Source organism: Lithobates pipiens, unplaced genomic scaffold, assembly GCF_037356315.1.
Source record: "Lithobates pipiens isolate NorthernLeopardFrog02 unplaced genomic scaffold, aLitPip1_a1.2 Scaffold_18, whole genome shotgun sequence".
NCBI classification, from domain to species: domain Eukaryota; kingdom Metazoa; phylum Chordata; class Amphibia; order Anura; family Ranidae; genus Lithobates; species Lithobates pipiens.
The window spans coordinates 81,570,083-81,586,581 of NW_027507758.1; the positions used below are offsets into that span (position 1 = coordinate 81,570,083).

The 16,499-nt window shown below is 44.0% G+C and overlaps 1 protein-coding gene across 2 annotated transcripts in view; it reads right to left on the reverse strand.

The window, feature by feature from the left end:
- Positions 1 to 16,499, reverse strand: part of TLR5 (toll like receptor 5) — a 54,860-nt gene that overhangs the window by 17,892 nt on the left and 20,469 nt on the right. For both annotated transcript variants that reach the window (XM_077485843.1, XM_077485844.1), the window contains exon 2: positions 15,375 to 15,429. In XM_077485843.1, the coding sequence (XP_077341969.1) occupies positions 15,375 to 15,385 (11 nt within the window). In that variant the 5' untranslated portion in view covers positions 15,386 to 15,429. The remainder of the gene's footprint in view (positions 1 to 15,374; positions 15,430 to 16,499) is intronic.

A 16,499-nucleotide genomic window follows, 5' to 3' on the forward strand; every position in this document is an offset into this window, starting at 1 on the left:
TCTTTGGGGACCAAAGAGTTTAAGTGGGGGGAGTGTGTAGCGGGGTCTCTTTAAGAACTATAAAACTACTGTTCCCAGAACCCCGCTGGTTCCCAGGATGCTTTGAGTTATGCCCCAGAGACTTATGGGGGAGGAAATATAAGAAGGGGGAGAGGCCTAGTTCGCTCTCTTTGGACACCCCCCTCTCTCCAAGCAAGAGGAGGTCTGTGCTGAACTGCTGAAAGCACAAGGCCTGAAGCCTGGGCCTTGTGCTCTTTTCCAAAGAGCTCTCTGCCAGCTTAGTTGCACCTGAGAGACATTTTCTCATCTTTGCTGCAGTACACCAGAAGGATTGAAGACTGGGAGGTCGGTGGATTCCTGTTCCTAGACGAAAAGGCAGAGAAACCGGACTTGGACTTGTCCGAGTGGTGAGAGCTGTTTAAAGACAGATGCTTTATCTTTATTATTCGTTTGGATTACAAAGTTGTTCTTCAAGTGCACCACCGAAAGATTGCTAGCGAATATTGTTTTACTGGACTTCCATTTAGATCAGTCAGGCCTGACTGCATAGGTAGACAGTGCTGGGTGTTTACCCATGTGGGGAAGTAGCTGAAAAAGGGCAGCGCTAGAGTTGCATAGCAATACTTTATTATGCTGATTACTCTGTTTATCTTTATTACTGGTTACTGCAGGGACCTGATTATGTGTTGCAATCCAAATGTTTGATTCATGTTATTCCTTTTATAAAAACAATAAGTAAAGTCAGTTATATACTTTCAAGGATTGTCTATGAGCTTGAGTTATCCACCCACGCACACACACATATTTAGAGTATAAGCGATTTAATGTGTATTGCTAGATACTAACTGTGCCAAAGTGGGTAGTGCAGATTGCCGGGGGGTTGGCGGAGCTGTGCTCAGGACCCAAACCAAACTTGCGGCCCTCTTAAGTGAGGGTATCGCTATAGAAGTAAACCCTGATGGGTTACTATGCATCGCATAGTAGCCCATTAAGTGTCACTTACCTGACACAGGAGCCTGCAATGTCACTGATGTCCTCTCCTCCACAGAGCGTCCATCTTCTTTCCGGGTATCGGCACTGTGATTGGCCGGAGCCGCAATGACGTCCCTCCTGCGCGTGCGCACAGGAGCCGCCACTAACGGCATATCACCGTTAGCAGCGGCATGCTCAGTGCACCTGTGCGCCGTAGACAGCGGTGCCTGTCTTTTGGCAAATATCTCCTAAACCGTGTAGATTATTTCTTGGACCTACAGGTAAGCCTAGATTAAGGCTTACCTGTAGGTCAAAGCGGTCTGTAAGGCCTCATGCACACGGACGTTTTTACAGCCGCTTTTTTGAGCTTTTTTTGCAGCTTAAAAACGGCTGTCCATGTTAGTCTATGGCTTCATGCCCACCTAGGCGTTTTTGAGCTGCAAATGGCATAGGCGTTTTTAAGCTGTAAAAAAAACCCAGGACCAGTGCGTTCCGTGGCGTGGAGCTAGAGCTGTAAAAACGCGAATCGCGGGAAAATGCGCAAAAACGCGCACAAACGCGCAAAATATTTTCTTTGTTTTCTGAGTGCTATAGCCAAGAGATCTGTTTCTTAAAAAACGCTACATAATGCTAACGCTAAAAAAACGCGCAAAAACGCCAATGCAAAACGTGGTAAAAATCACGTTTTAAACAACGATTTTTCCAGGCGTCGGAGCTAGCTTTGCAGCCAGTTTTTTAAAACGTCCGTGTGCATGAGCACTAAGGGTTTATAACCATCTTAACAGTAACCTGAATGCATTCGAACAGTCTTGTTTATTATGGGAGCGGTGTGTTCATGTTTCCTGTAACATGCTGGAAGTCTCTGAAAAGCTGTTGTAAGAGAACAGCTGCTAGCATGACACACTTTCCCACATGCAGCTCTTTTTATCATAACACTTGTAATATTAATGATTAACTTTCACAACAAATGAATGTGATAAGCAATTGGATCAGGAGTGAGCTACCTGAAATGAAAGGATTTGTATCAATACACTGCTATCTGCAGCTGAATTGTGCCCTCCGGATATAAACCACCACTGGATGGATGAGGAATGGATAATGACAGGGCACTGCCAACGGTATGACTGCTTCCCTGTTATACAGCTGCCAGTGCAGAGCACACAATGGGCGCAGTGATACTCTGCCGCTCTGGATGTTTGACAAAGTAAATTGGCAGGAAGTTTAAGTAAAAAGTAAGTGAGACAAGGGCCAGCACAACAGAAAGCTCTTCAGAAAGCAGGTGGTGAGGCAGTGCGGAATCCTGATGAAAGAGAGAAAACATGTATAGCAACATTACGCCGCCATACAACGCCAACCGATCCAGAGCCAGCGTGATGCCAACTGATCCACAAGCATGTTCAAGTGGTCAGACAAGAGATTCCTTGTACTTTTTAGTTGAAAGAGGAACTGCAGTCTGCTCACATAATTTGTAATAAAAACATCTTTGCCATTCTGAAGCTTCCCTCCAACCACTTTGCATATTATTTTATATATACTGTGATTCTGTACTTGCCAAATACAGACATCTCAAGTCTCCCGGAAGGTGCGGGAGACTCGCGCATTTCTGCGGCGGCTCCTGCACACCCGCAAGCTCCTCCCAGGAATGATCGGTGCGGGGGATCAGCTGTGATCTCCTTTGTATAGATTTTTAGCTGACAGCTGCTTCTCCTTCTCTCCTTCCCTTGGCTGTCAGTTAAAAAGCTATACAGGGAGATCGTGATCACAGCTGTCGTTCCTGCACCGATCATTCCCAACCGTTTTGTGTGCTCCTCCCAGGCTACCTCCATGTCCTTTTCTGCCCCCCGTTCTCCTCCGGCCCCCTCCATGTCCTTCTACGCCCCCCTGTTCTCCTCCGGCCCCCCTCATTCCCCGTTCTTCTCCTCTCCCACCGGCTGCAGGGGGAACTAATTAATGGACACAGTGAGCAAGATCACTCCTGTGTCCTGTGATAAATGAGCAGAGTAAACTGTGTTTACTCTGCTCAGTTTATGAATGGACAGGAGCCTCTGTCTCCTGTTCATTCATCTTTAGTGCCAAGAAAGGGACTGGGGAATGTGTGTCCTCAGTCCCTTTGTAACCATGTAGCAAGCCGTGTGGTACACCTAGACGCGTTTTGTGAATCCGTCTTTATCAATAGGTGCCTATTGATAAAGACGGATTCACAAAACGCGTGTAGGTGTACCACACGGCTTGCTACATGGGTTATTAGCTCTGATTATTCCTTGGGAAACACCATGGACAATTCCAGCGTTCCAACAGGTTCAAGTTCAATGTAATAAGGGAAGGGGCTTTTTTCAGTTAAAAAATAAAAAAGCTCTACAATTTTAACCAATGAGGCTTTCCCTTTTCCTTCTTTGCCCAAGTATTATGGAAAACTTCCAAACGTAAAGAGGCTATCGAGTGTCTGTCTGCATAACGGTTGATCGTTTATTAAGGGTCGGACGGATGTTCGTTTGGCAGTGATTGTAGTCAACCCATACATACTAAGAGGCTTTGATTGATCTACTATTTGGTGAGTGCAATTCCTATAGGGAGTACAAGCACTAGACACATTAATGGTCAAACGTTTAAACAGCTGATGAAGCATTTATGAACTATTAGGCCCCTTTCACACATGCGGATGGTATGTCCGTATTTCATCCATCCGTTTGCGGATGAAATACAGACATCCATTCATCCCTATGGGATAGCGGGTGTCTGCGGATGAGCATCCGCAGACACCCGCTATTGTCCGCCTCCGCAAATGTCCGATTCTGCAGACGGAGGAAAATCCTATTTTTCTGTCCGTCTGCAGAGCGGATCGGATGAACACGGACACACGGTCCATGCTCGTCCGATCCCCATAGAGGAGAGCGGAGAGCTGACAGGGCGGTCCCCGCACAGTGTGCGGAGACCGCCCTGTCCGCAGCCGGCTCAGCGGGGACAACGGAGCGATCCCCGCTGAGCGAGCGGATCATCACGGGGCGGATCATTACTGATCCGCCCCGTGTGAAAGAGGCATTACATGCAAAAGACTGTGTTTGAACTTCAATTTTATTTGAATTTATAGACTATTAATCCTTTATTAATAATAAAAAAATAAATCTTTATAGACAATTTTTTTGATTGTATTAGAAGTATAGTTTGGATTGCTTCCTTTTTAGAAATGACATGCAAGGTATTTATTTACTTGGCGTAACACCATCTTTCATATTTCAGAAAAAAATATATATTATTTTTTAAAATTCATTAAGGTGTATATATATATAATGTTTGGGGGTTATAAGTAATTTTCTAGCAAAAAATACTGATTTAAACTTGTAAATAAAAAGTTCCAGAAAAGGCTTGGTCTTAAAGTAGTTAATGTAAAAGGATTTTTTTTCTTCACTGAACACCATCCAAGATGATGGGGACCAGCAGCAGACTCGAGGCTTTTGGATATCTACAAGGGTGGCTTTTATAGGTAAATATCACACATAAAATACATTAGATGCACATAGAATCTTAGAGGAAGGAAAGATTATTCTTGAAATTAATGGTCAGGTGACAGGGTCTCTCATAGCGCCCAACTGTCCCTGATTTCGAGGGACTGTCCTCGATTTGGTAAAATGTCCATCTGTCCCTCATTTGTCCCTCAGTTTTGGTGTGATCCATATATTTGTCAATAAAATGCACTTTTTATCTTTCAAAAAGTGTTTCCCAGTGCTAAACCTTTCATCCAATTTCTAAATTGCTGCATTTGTACATTTTAAAAGCCAATATAAAGCAATAGTAGAGGTAAAAAAAAAAAAAAGTCTTTGAGGACTTAATTAACTTTTTTTGTTATTTCTCCTTTAAGGGGGTGTGGCAGGGGCGTGTCCTATGCCTACATACATATGTTGGTAGGTGTCCCTCATTCCTATCCCAAAATGTTGGGAGGTATGGTCTCTTTACCTTTAAAGTAATTATTTGATGTGGTCATTTCAGATACAGTGGAGTGGAGTTCTTTTGTTTGCTATTCTGTTTCTATAATATAAAAAAAAAGTTCAAATTTTGCAAAAAATAATCTAAATTGTACATTCAGCACATCAAAATACTGCATGTGACTAATAGAGGAAACTTGCTGATCTTGCAGAATGTCGAACTGTTCCAAGTGATTACTTAAGAACTGACACTCTACAATGTCCTTTCTATTTATTACAAATTGTGTGTATTTGGATTGCACAATTGTACTTGTCTGTATTAAGCAATACACCCCGCGCTCACACACAATCAGGGCATTGTTCCAGGAGGAGAGCAGGTATGAAACCCACCCGATGACAACTCGCTGCCCTTTCCAATGTTCTTGTCTTACAATCACAAGGGTGAACAGACATTCCTAGCTGCCCTGAAAGTCATGCAGCTCTCCTGTAAACATTGACAGGATGTCGCAGCACAAGAAGCTTGCTACATCAGGGATTCCATTGAGAAATTCCATTAAGGGGGGTGTACAATTTATTTGAGATTTAGATTCATTTGACAAGGTCATAGGATCATAGGACCGCTCCTACTTGTTTACCAGGGCATTTCCCTTCAACAGAGGGGCCAAGGGAGCGGGATTTTTTTCCCCCATTTCTGGGGCGTAGGGGGGTTAAGTCAGTGTCGCAGTTTCACTATATGGCTCTGCATTACTGTAACTGATAATTGCGCGGCCGTGCGACGCTATACTCAAATAAAATGTAAGTCCTTTTTTCCCAGAAATAGAGCTTTTTTTTGGTAGAATTTGATAACCTCTGTGGTTTTTATTTTTTGCACTATAAACAAAAAAAGACCAACAATTTTGAAAAAAATATATATATTTTTACTTCCTGCTATAATACATATCCAATAAAAATCCACCCCAAACGTTGATCAGTGACATCTCAGCTCCCACCCCTGCGCTCACCCCAGCAAGCAGGTAGCGGGCTCCTGCAGGCAGCGGCGGAATACAGGCTCCAGCGCCAGTGGTGGGTTTCAGGCTTCGGCAGGCAGCAAATGGCTTTCGCAGGGTTGCAGGCTCCGGTGGCAGCAGGCTTCTATGGACGGTGGGGGGCTCCTGTGTCTTCTGTGGCACTCCTCCCTTCTCCCAGGCGTCCAATAGGATCACCTGTCCTTTCAACCAATTGGGTGACAGGTATTAGACCCGCTTCCCAATTGGCCAGGAGTAGAATCAGTGTTGCATTCACTGTTGCAGCACACCTGGGTGGGCTCCGGACACAATGCTCTGTGCCCTGAGCCCACCCTATTTTGAAGCCTATTAGAGTGTCTCGCTCTAATCAGTGCTTCAAAAAACCCACCCCCCATCATAAGAATTCATGCATCAGGCGTCCTGATAGGGGGCGGGTGCATGGATAGGGAGGATGTGGTGGTAGGGATGGGAGGGAGGCACTCATGTGCCCACAATGGACGGGCCACACCTTGTGATCAGTGCTATAAAAATGCATTGATCACTGTATAAACGACACTGGCATGGAAGTGGTTAACATCACGGGTGATCAAAGTGCGTTCCCTCAGTGTGTTTTCTAACTGTGTGGGGGAAGTACTGACAGAAAGAACACAGAGATCGCTGTTCCTGAGTACTAGGAAACGAATATCTATGAATACTTCCCTGTCAGAACATAGATCTGCCTTGTAACATAAGCAGATCCCTGTTCTGCCCCTCTGTGGAGTGATCGCAGGTGGCCTGCTGATTGGCTCCCCCTCCGTGCAGCGGGTGCGGGCTCCTCTGGCAGTGCAAGTGCACCCAGAGTATCTATTGCATGAAACAACGTACAGGTACTTTGTTTCCTGCAATAGAGCAGCCCTGCCGCAGTATATAGTATATGCGGTGGGTGGCCTTTAAGTGAAAAATAATAATAATTACAACCTTCAGGATCACTTTAAGACTGTGACAGTAAAGAAGAAGCAGCACAGTGATAAATCCAGTCTGGGCTCTGCTGTATATGGACTGCAAAGGGATGATGCCAAATCACATTCAGGTACTCTTACTGCATTTAAAATTAAATACATTTAATGATGTATTTAATAACACAAATCTGTATTAATTTGTGTCTTGTATACCTGCCTGGAGTTATATTACATTATTATTAAGTAATATTATTCAGAAAAGTAGCAACAATACTAAGCAAATGAATTCAGAGAGCATTGAATGATATTACACTAAGGGTACATTCACACTGAACGTGGGTTTGAAATCATGCAAATTCAGCTGAACTCACGCAATTTCAAACCCGCATTTCAGTGTGATTTCAGGGGAGATTTGAAAGACTCCCTACCTCTATTCACCCCACTTACAGCGCATCACTTCCTACAGCCTCTATTTACCCTACTTACAGCACATAGCTCCCTACAGCCTCTATTCACCCCACTTACAGCGCATCGCTCCCTACAGCCTCTATTCACTCCACTTACAGCTCATCACTTCCTACAGCCTCTATTTACCCCACTTACAGCACATCGCTCCCTACAGCCTCTATTCACTCCACTTACAGCTCATCACTTCCTACAGCCTCTATTTACCCCACTTACAGCACATAGCTCCCTACAGCCTCTATTCACTCCACTTACAGCGCATCACTTCCTACAGCCTCTATTCACTACACTTACAGCTCATCACTTCCTACAGCCTCTATTTACTCCACTTACAGCGCATCACTTCCTACAGCCTCTATTTACCCTACTTACAGCACATAGCTCCCTACAGCCTCTATTCACCCCACTTACAACGCATCCCTCCCTACTGCCTCTATTCACCCCACTTACAGCACATCTCTCCCTACCTCTATTCACTGCACTTACAGCGCATCACTTCCTACAGCCTCTATTCACCCCACTTACAGCGCATCACTTCCTACAGCCTCTATTCACGCCAATTACAGTGCATCCCTCCATACAGCCTCTATTTACCCCACTTACAGCGCATCTCTTCCTACGGTCTCTATTTACTCCACTTACAGTGCATCCCTCCCTACAGTCTCTATTCACCCCACTTACAGCGCACCCCTCCCTACCTCTATTCACCCCAATTACAGCACATCACTCCCTACTAGACATGTGCGATTAGTTTAGTATGAATTTCCCTAAATTCGTACATTCGGGAGGATCCTAAATACGAATTGCCATGCATCTGAATTTTGTACGAAATACGAACATTTGTTTACGAATTTTCGGATCAGTCATCGTCGCGTCGACGACTCATTATGCTTATTATGAGGGGCTCCCACCATCTCTGTGCTATGCTGACTTCCTTTTGGGGCTGTACCCAAATTCCTGTGCTGTGCTGACATACTGAGCACAGCAGGGGTACAGCCCCAGGAGGAAGTCAGCACAGCACAAGGATGGTGGGAGCCCTTCATCTAACGAAAATTCGTATTTCGGATAGGAAATTCTTCAACGAAATTTTGTATTTCGGGTAAAAAAACCAAACTTCCATCAGCATCAACTGTCATATTGAGGTATATTTTTGCCTTTAAATTCATCGTAAAGAATGTTCGTACAAGTTAACGAACCTAACGACAATTTGTATTTCATACGAATTGAAATTGAATTTCAGACACGAAATACGAAGTACGAATTGATTCTAATACGAACAGTAATGGAAAGAAACAAATTTATTGACGGCGCCCATGTCTACTCCCTACAACCTCTATTCACCCCACTTACAGCAAATCCCTCCCTACAATCATCACTCCCATCACAGAGCATACCTCACTGAAGTCGCTATTCACTCCACCCCCTATCGCAATGCATAGCTCTCTGGAACCTGTATCCAGCACATCCTCACACAGCAACACTCCCCATCACCTGAAATTATAAATCGTCTTTTGTTTTCTTTGCTAAATTTTACACATTTAAAAAGCTAGTCTTTTTCAGCAAACTTTGCTATTTGGACCAGGCACACTGTTATTTGTAAAACAAAGGTTTCATATTATAGTCAAAGTGTAACTTGAGGCAAGCATTTTTTTTAAATTTTGAATCGAGTAAGGGAGGCCATGAAATGCGTTGACAGTGTTTTATACTTTTCTGTGAGCAATAAATATTGAATCAATGAAGAATCCACTTCTTAGCTTCTCCTTCACATTCGGGTGCCTCGGCGGACACCACTTTCCCATTTTTTGGGGTACACAGACCTCTTACAAGGGAGGGTTATAACCCCTGTCAGGTTTTTTTTTACATATTGTTCAGTAGGGAAAATTTCCCTTCACTTTCTGTTCCATAGACAAAACAGGGAGTGAGAGAAAATTGTTCCAAAATGTGGGAATCTCAGGATGTCACCAGGATCACCAGAAATTGTGTCCCCATTGGAAGATTTCCCCTCTATTACTGTTCTGATGTCAGCCCCAAATTTGGAATTTTCTTTTACTTTCACTGATAATGGTAAACAGAACAAATAGAGTGAATATCCCCAACAGGGGCACAGACAGCAAAACTGACAAGTGTTATGATCGTTCTCCATTCTATCCAAAACTACTACTACAAAAAAAAAGTTTTGCCTTTAGTTATACTTAAAAAATAAATAAATAAAATATATGCATATACACTATATTGTCAAAAGTATTGGGACGCCTGCCTTTACACGCACATGAACTTTAATGGCATCCCAGTCTTTATCCGTAGGGTTCAATATTGAGTTGGCCCACCCTACAGCTATAACAGCTTCAACTCTTCTGGGATGGCTGTCCACAAGGTTTAGGAGTGTGTCTGTGGGAATGTTTCAATTCTTCCAGAAGCGCATTGGTGAGGTCAGGTACTGATCTTGGACAAGAAGGCCCGGTTCGCAGTCTCCACTCTAATTAATCCAAAAGGTTTTCTATCGTGTTGAGGGCAGGACTCTGTGCAGGCCAGTCAAGTTCCTCCATCCCAAACTCACTCATCCATGTGGTGCGCAGTCATGTTGGAACAGGAAGGGGCCATCCCGAAACTGTTTCCACAAAGTTAGGAGCATTAAATTGTCCAAAATGTCTTGGTATGCTGATGCCTTCAGAGTTCCTTTTACTGGAACTAAGGGGCCAAGCCCAACCACTGAAAAACAACCTCACATCATAATCCCCCATCCACGAAATGATTTGGACTAGTGCACAAAGTAAGGTCCACAAAGTCCTGACCTCAACCTGATAGAACACTTTTGGGATGAATTAGAGCGTAGACTACGAGCCAGGCTTTCTCGTCCAACATCAGTGCCTAACCTCACAAATGCATTTCTGGAAGAATGGTCAAACATTCCCATAAACACACTCCTAAACCTTGTGGAAAGCCTTGAATGAATGAAATACTTGTATGGCGCACAATGCGAACTGAATCGCCTCTAGGCGCTGTGGCGAGCTTTGATCATCTGCTAAAAGAGGAAGGTCTTGAGTTTTTTTCCTAAAAGCCAGGTGATTTTCTTCCAGGCGGATGTTGATTGTAGAGCATTCCATAGCCGAGGCCCTTGGACAGCGAATCTCCGATCCCCCTTGGATTTATACCGGGCTTTGGGCACGAGGAAGAGGTTTTTGTTGGCTGATGGAAGACTGCGTTTTGGTGTTTAATTCCCAGAAGAGTTGAAGCTGTTATAGCTGCAAAAGGTGGGCCAACTCAATATTGAATCCTATGGACTAAGACTGGTATGCCATTAAAATTCATGTGTGTGCAAAGGCAGGCGTCCCAATACTTTTGGCAACATAGTGTATATATTAGAGCTGCATGATTAATCATTAAAAAAAAAAAAAAAAAAAAATCAAGCCCTCGATGCAGCCCCCCTCACGATCTTCATCCAGCATTTCCCCGATTCTATGTAAATAATGTAGAGCCGTTCTCTACTTAGAGCTGTCAAAAAAAAAAAAAGGAAAATGTTTATCAACATTCCTCAGCACTGAGAGAGAAGAGATAGAATGCATCATTTGGTACTTTTAGATCAAAAGGAATGTACTTCGGTCTGTAAATGAGGTCAGTTTAACTACTTAAAGACTTATGCCCTGTACACACGGTTGGACATTCCGAGGGGTTTTGGCCCAAACTTGTCTTGCATACACGGTCACACAAAGTTGTTGGAAAATCGGATCCTTCAGAACCAGGTGACGTACAACGGGACTATAAAGAGGCCAGTAGCCAATAGCTTTCATCTCGTAATTTATTCTGGGCATTCGTGGCACTTTGTGCATCGGAATTGTTCACACACGATCGGAATTTAAATTATCGGATTTAATTGTTGGAAAATTTTAGAACCAAATCTCAAACTTTGTGTGTCAGAAATTCTGACGGGAAAAAGTCCAATGGAGCCCACACACAATCGGAATTTCCGACAACACAGTCCCAGTTTTCTGACACTTGTTGCTTACAAGTTAAAGTCGTTATAAAAAAAAAAAAAATATATTATATATATATATATATATATATATATATATATATATATATATATATATATATAAAAATATAAAACAAAGCAATAGTCCATCCAGGAATCCCACGCAGGGGTTTACGGTATCTTCATTCAGCACACAAATGAAAACATACCAAGCCACCTGGCTCTCTCGTCAGAAGTTCCTCCGCTTGCTCCCAACAGACTTATTGATTTTTTTTCCAGCCCCCTGGACTCACTGGCTTCCGTAGTCTTCCCGACTTTCAAGGCTATCAGCTTTTCCCAGTCCCTTACACCAGGGGTCATCAACCCCCGGTCCCTGGCCCACTACGGGGCCGTGGCCCTTCTGCAGGTGGGCTGCGGGTGCGGGCGGCTGCAAGACACATGCTGGGCTACGGGTATGAAAGCGGTGGATGGAAGAAGCGAGCGGGCGGGCAAGCAGAGATTATATCTCTCTCCGCCCCCTCTGCATCACCTGTCTTCCACCCTCAAAGCCAGTCTGTGTCGGAGGTGCAGCGGGGAGCAGAGAGATGACATCATCTCATACTGCCTGCCCGCATCACCGCTCTCCCCCGGCTCCTAGTGTGTGAAAACATATGCTGATTCCTTGTTCAGCGGCGCAGATTGCCTGCCCCCCAGACAGCTAATCAGGGGTGGCAGAGGGGTGGAGCCAGAGACTGAGAGCTGAAGGAGTCCCGGACCCTCCCCCTGCCAGATGAGACCAGCTGCAGCATGAGGAGAGAGACACCCTGCAACATCCAGAGGGGCGATCCCACAGAGATGTGACATCATCAATGACAGGTGAGCTGTGTGTGGGAGTACAGGTGAGGTGTGCTGGGACCTGTAGCTCACCCCCTCAGCTGTCTGCCTGACATACCACAAGGGGCGCTCCACTCACTCCGCATCTGGTGACAGGCAACGTGGCAGGTGGCAATCTACATCTTGTGGCAGGCAGTGTGGCAAAAGTGACATTCCGCTTCTAGTGACAGGCAGCGTGGCAAGTGACTATGCACATCTAGTAGCAGGCGACAGTAGTAAGTGACACACTCAAGGCTCCCACTGATTCTACAGTATGGCGAGTTGAACTATTTCATTTATTACTGCAATGTAATAATAGAAATAATATGGTTCAATCACCCTGACACCATATCAAGCATGGTGCCGTGATGATTGAATCACTAACACCAGCCATTGCCCGTGAAAAATCGCCGACCCCCCCAGGCCTTGGCACAATTTTCATCCACACAGCCGGTCCCCGGTGCCAAAAAGGTTGGGGACCACTGCCTTACACGGACTACAGTCTCCCACAGGGCAGACCACTCTCCAAACACAGGCTTGTCTTCAAGCAGCAGCAAGCTGCTCACACTCCACCATCCTCCACACTCTACTCCCAACAGCCCCTCGTTATATGGGCTGTGTGCAGCTGGGCACACACCCTGCTCACTATCGGCAAGACCCGGACACAGGGTTGGAGATCCCGTCCCACCCATGGCTCTCAGGGATCTCCAAACTACAGAATCCCATTTGGAGCTAGCAAAACCTGGAGAAAACTGACAGAGCAGTTTTCTCCATTCTCCATTTAAACGCTACACTCTGTAGTCTTGCAGTCCGCAGATATGCAAACTCTGTGTCTGTGTCTCTTTTTCCTCCAATTTCATAAGGACAGAGCCTCGCTCTGTCACAATATAGATATATATATATATATATATTATATATATATATATTTTAGAGACCCTAGAGAAAAAAAAAATTGTGTTTTTTCCAATATTTTATGCCACACTGTATTTGTGCAGCGGCCTTTCAAACACAATTTTTTGTTTAAAAATACACTTAATTTAAAAAACTAAACCGTAAAGTTAGCCCAATTTTTTGTATAATGTGAAAGATGATGTTACGCCGCGAGAATTGTGATCTTTATTCTAAACAAAAAAAAAATAGGGTTTCTCATTTTATCCAGGATCGTGCAGCTCTAGTGTGTATGTGTATGTGTATATATATATATATATATATATATATATATATATATATATATATACACACACACACACACACACACACACACACACACACATTAATAAATATTTTATTATATCTTTTCATGTGACAACACTGAAGAAATGACACTTTGCTACAATGTAAAGTAGTGAGTGTACAGCTTGTATAACAGTGTAAATTTGCTGTCCCCTCAAAATATCTCAACACACAGCCATTAATGTCTAAACCGCTGGCAACAAAAGTGAGTACACCCCTAAGTGAAAATGACCAAATTGGGCCCAATTAGCCATATTCCCTCCCCGGTGTCATGTGACTCGTTAGTGTTACAAGGTCTCAGGTGTGCATGGCCAGCAGGTGTGTTAAATTTGATGTTATCACTCTCACTCTCTCATACTGGTCACTGGAAGTTCAACATGGTGAAGATATTTGCCAGCACACCATGGAACGACACAAGTAGTGTCCAAACGGGTGATTTATTGCATGATCACAACATAAAGATCACATGCCTGACGAAGGGGCCCTGTGCGGCTCCGAAACGTTGCACTATCTTTGTGTTGTGATCATGCAATAAATCCCCCGTTTGAACGCTACATGTGTCTTTCCATGGTGTGCTGGCAGATATCTTCACCGTGACTTGAACCAGTATCCAGCTGGTTTTTGCTACAGCAGCCAAATCTGAGAGCGCATCCAGGAACGTGTGCGATGGGAATATGAAGTAGTACTGGAAGTTCAACATGGTACCTCATGGCAAAGAACTCTCTGAGGATCTGAAAAAAAGAATTGTTGCTCTACATAAAAATGGCATAGACAATAAAAAGATTACCAAGACCCTTAAACTGAGCTGCAGTACAGTGTCCAAGACCATATAGCAGTTTAACAGGATAGGTTCCACTCAGAACAGACCTCGCCATGGTCGACCAAAGAGGTTGATTGCACGTGCCCAGTGTCATATCCAGAGGTTGTCTTTGGGAAATAGACGTATGAGTTCTGCCAGTATTGCTGTAGAGGTGGAAGGGGTGGGGGGTCAGCCTGTCAGTGCTCAGACCATACGCTGCACACTGCATCAAAATGACTGGCAAGGCTGTCATCCCAAAGGAAGCCTCTTCTAAAAATGATGCACAAGAAAGCTTGAAAACAGTTTGCTGAAGACAAGCAGACTAAGGACATGGATTACTGGAACCATGTCCTGTGGTCTGATGAGACCAAGATAAACTTATTTAGTTCAGATGGTGTCAAGCGTGTGTGGTGGCAACCAGGTGAGGAGTACAAAGCCAAGTGTGTCTTGCCTACAGTTAAGCATGGAGGTGGGAGTGTCATGGTCTGGGGCTGCATGAGTGCTGCCGGCATTGGGGAGCTACAGTCCATTGAGGGAACCATGAATGCCAACATGTACTGTGATATACTGAAGCAAAGCATGATTCCCTCCCCTGGCAGTATTCCAACATGACAATGACACCAAACACACCTCCAAGACAACCACTACCTTGCTAAAGAAGCTGACTGTAAAGGTGATGGATTGGCTAAGCATGTCTCCAGACCTAAACCCTATTGAGCATCTGTGGGGTATCCTCAAACAGAAGGTGGAGGAGCACAAGGTCTCTAACATCCACCAGCTCTGTGATGTTGCCATGGAGGAGTGGAAGAGGACTCCAGTGGTAACCTGTGAAGCTCTGGTGAACTCCATGCCCAAGAGGGTTAAGGCAGTGCTGGAAAATAATGGTGGCCACACAAAATATTGACACTTTAGGCCCAATTTGGACATTTTCACTTAGGGGTGTACTCACTTTTGTTGCCAGCAATTTAGACATTAATGGCTGTGTGTTGAGTTATTTTGAGTGGACAGCAAATTTACACCGTTATGCAAGCTGTACACTCACTACTTTACATTGTAGCAAAGTGTAATTTCTTGGTGTTGTCACATGAAAAACACATAATAAAATATTTACAAAAATGTGAGGGGTGTACTCAATTTTGTGAGATACTGTATATATAAATAAATTAAAAAAATATTACAGTAAATAAAAACTGCTGTAATTTTCCTTCAATAGAAACTTACCTGACGCCCATCTTTTCAGCAGCATGGACAAGTAATCTTCATTATTCAGAAATGCCTGGAATCGAGATGCGATAAAACATTACCATAGTTGCACGTGGACAACACACTAGATTATCTCCATTGTGTCAGTATTTCACAATATAACATGTGCATCATTTTACCATTGTGCATCCTTTGTAGAATATTTAAATCAGAAATTATGTTTTCAATTCACAAAGGTCTCCTTGCACAGGTTAGGTTACCCCATGCATCAATCTTCTTTTATGATTGCTAGCTTCAGGTAAGTATAAGCTGCTCAGGCATTAAATACTGTATTTATTGGCGTATAACACTCACTTTTTCACCATGAAAATCGGGTGCAAATAGCATGTGCATGTTATACGCCAATACTTCAATTTAAGCTGCCTCGGAGGGGACAGGGAGGGGGGCAGGGCAAGCGCCGACAGATTACATGCAGTGAGAATCTCCTGTTTACTTGGCGGCCTCTGTAATAGGAAGTCCCGTCTACTGGGCCGCCATTGTACCACTGTTCTGTCTATCATAGGAGATTCTCACTGTATGTAAGCTCGTCCCGCCTCCCCTCCCTGTCCCCTTTGGGCTGCAGATGGGCATTGATCAGGCTGCACTAATGTCAACGGTGAGGCTGCTGCACTGATGGCAATGGTGAGGCTGCTGCATTGAGGCAATGGTGAGGCTGCATTGATGTGGACTGAGGAGGCTGCAGATGGGCATTGATCAGGATGCATTGATGGCAATGGTGAGGCTGCAGATGGGCACTGACCCTTATTTTGCGTCAAAGTTCCTTATTTAAAAGTTCTTTTCCTGAAACTTCCCTTAAAATGAATGAGCGTGTTATACGCCTCTGCGTGTTATACGCCGATAAATACGGTAGACCCTGTCACCAACATACAAAATTGCACGGAAAATGTAGTATTTTAAATGCTTACTTGCCATTTTTCCTGTACATAAAATATATTTTATTTACTTGCAATATGTCTTTAAACGTGCTATAAAATATGACTACTCCAGGAGATTCAATTGCCATCAGGAAATAAATATAAGCAGTTGGAGCTTGTTTCACGTAGCTTTGGTTACCTTCTACCAAAGTCATGCTTAAACATATTT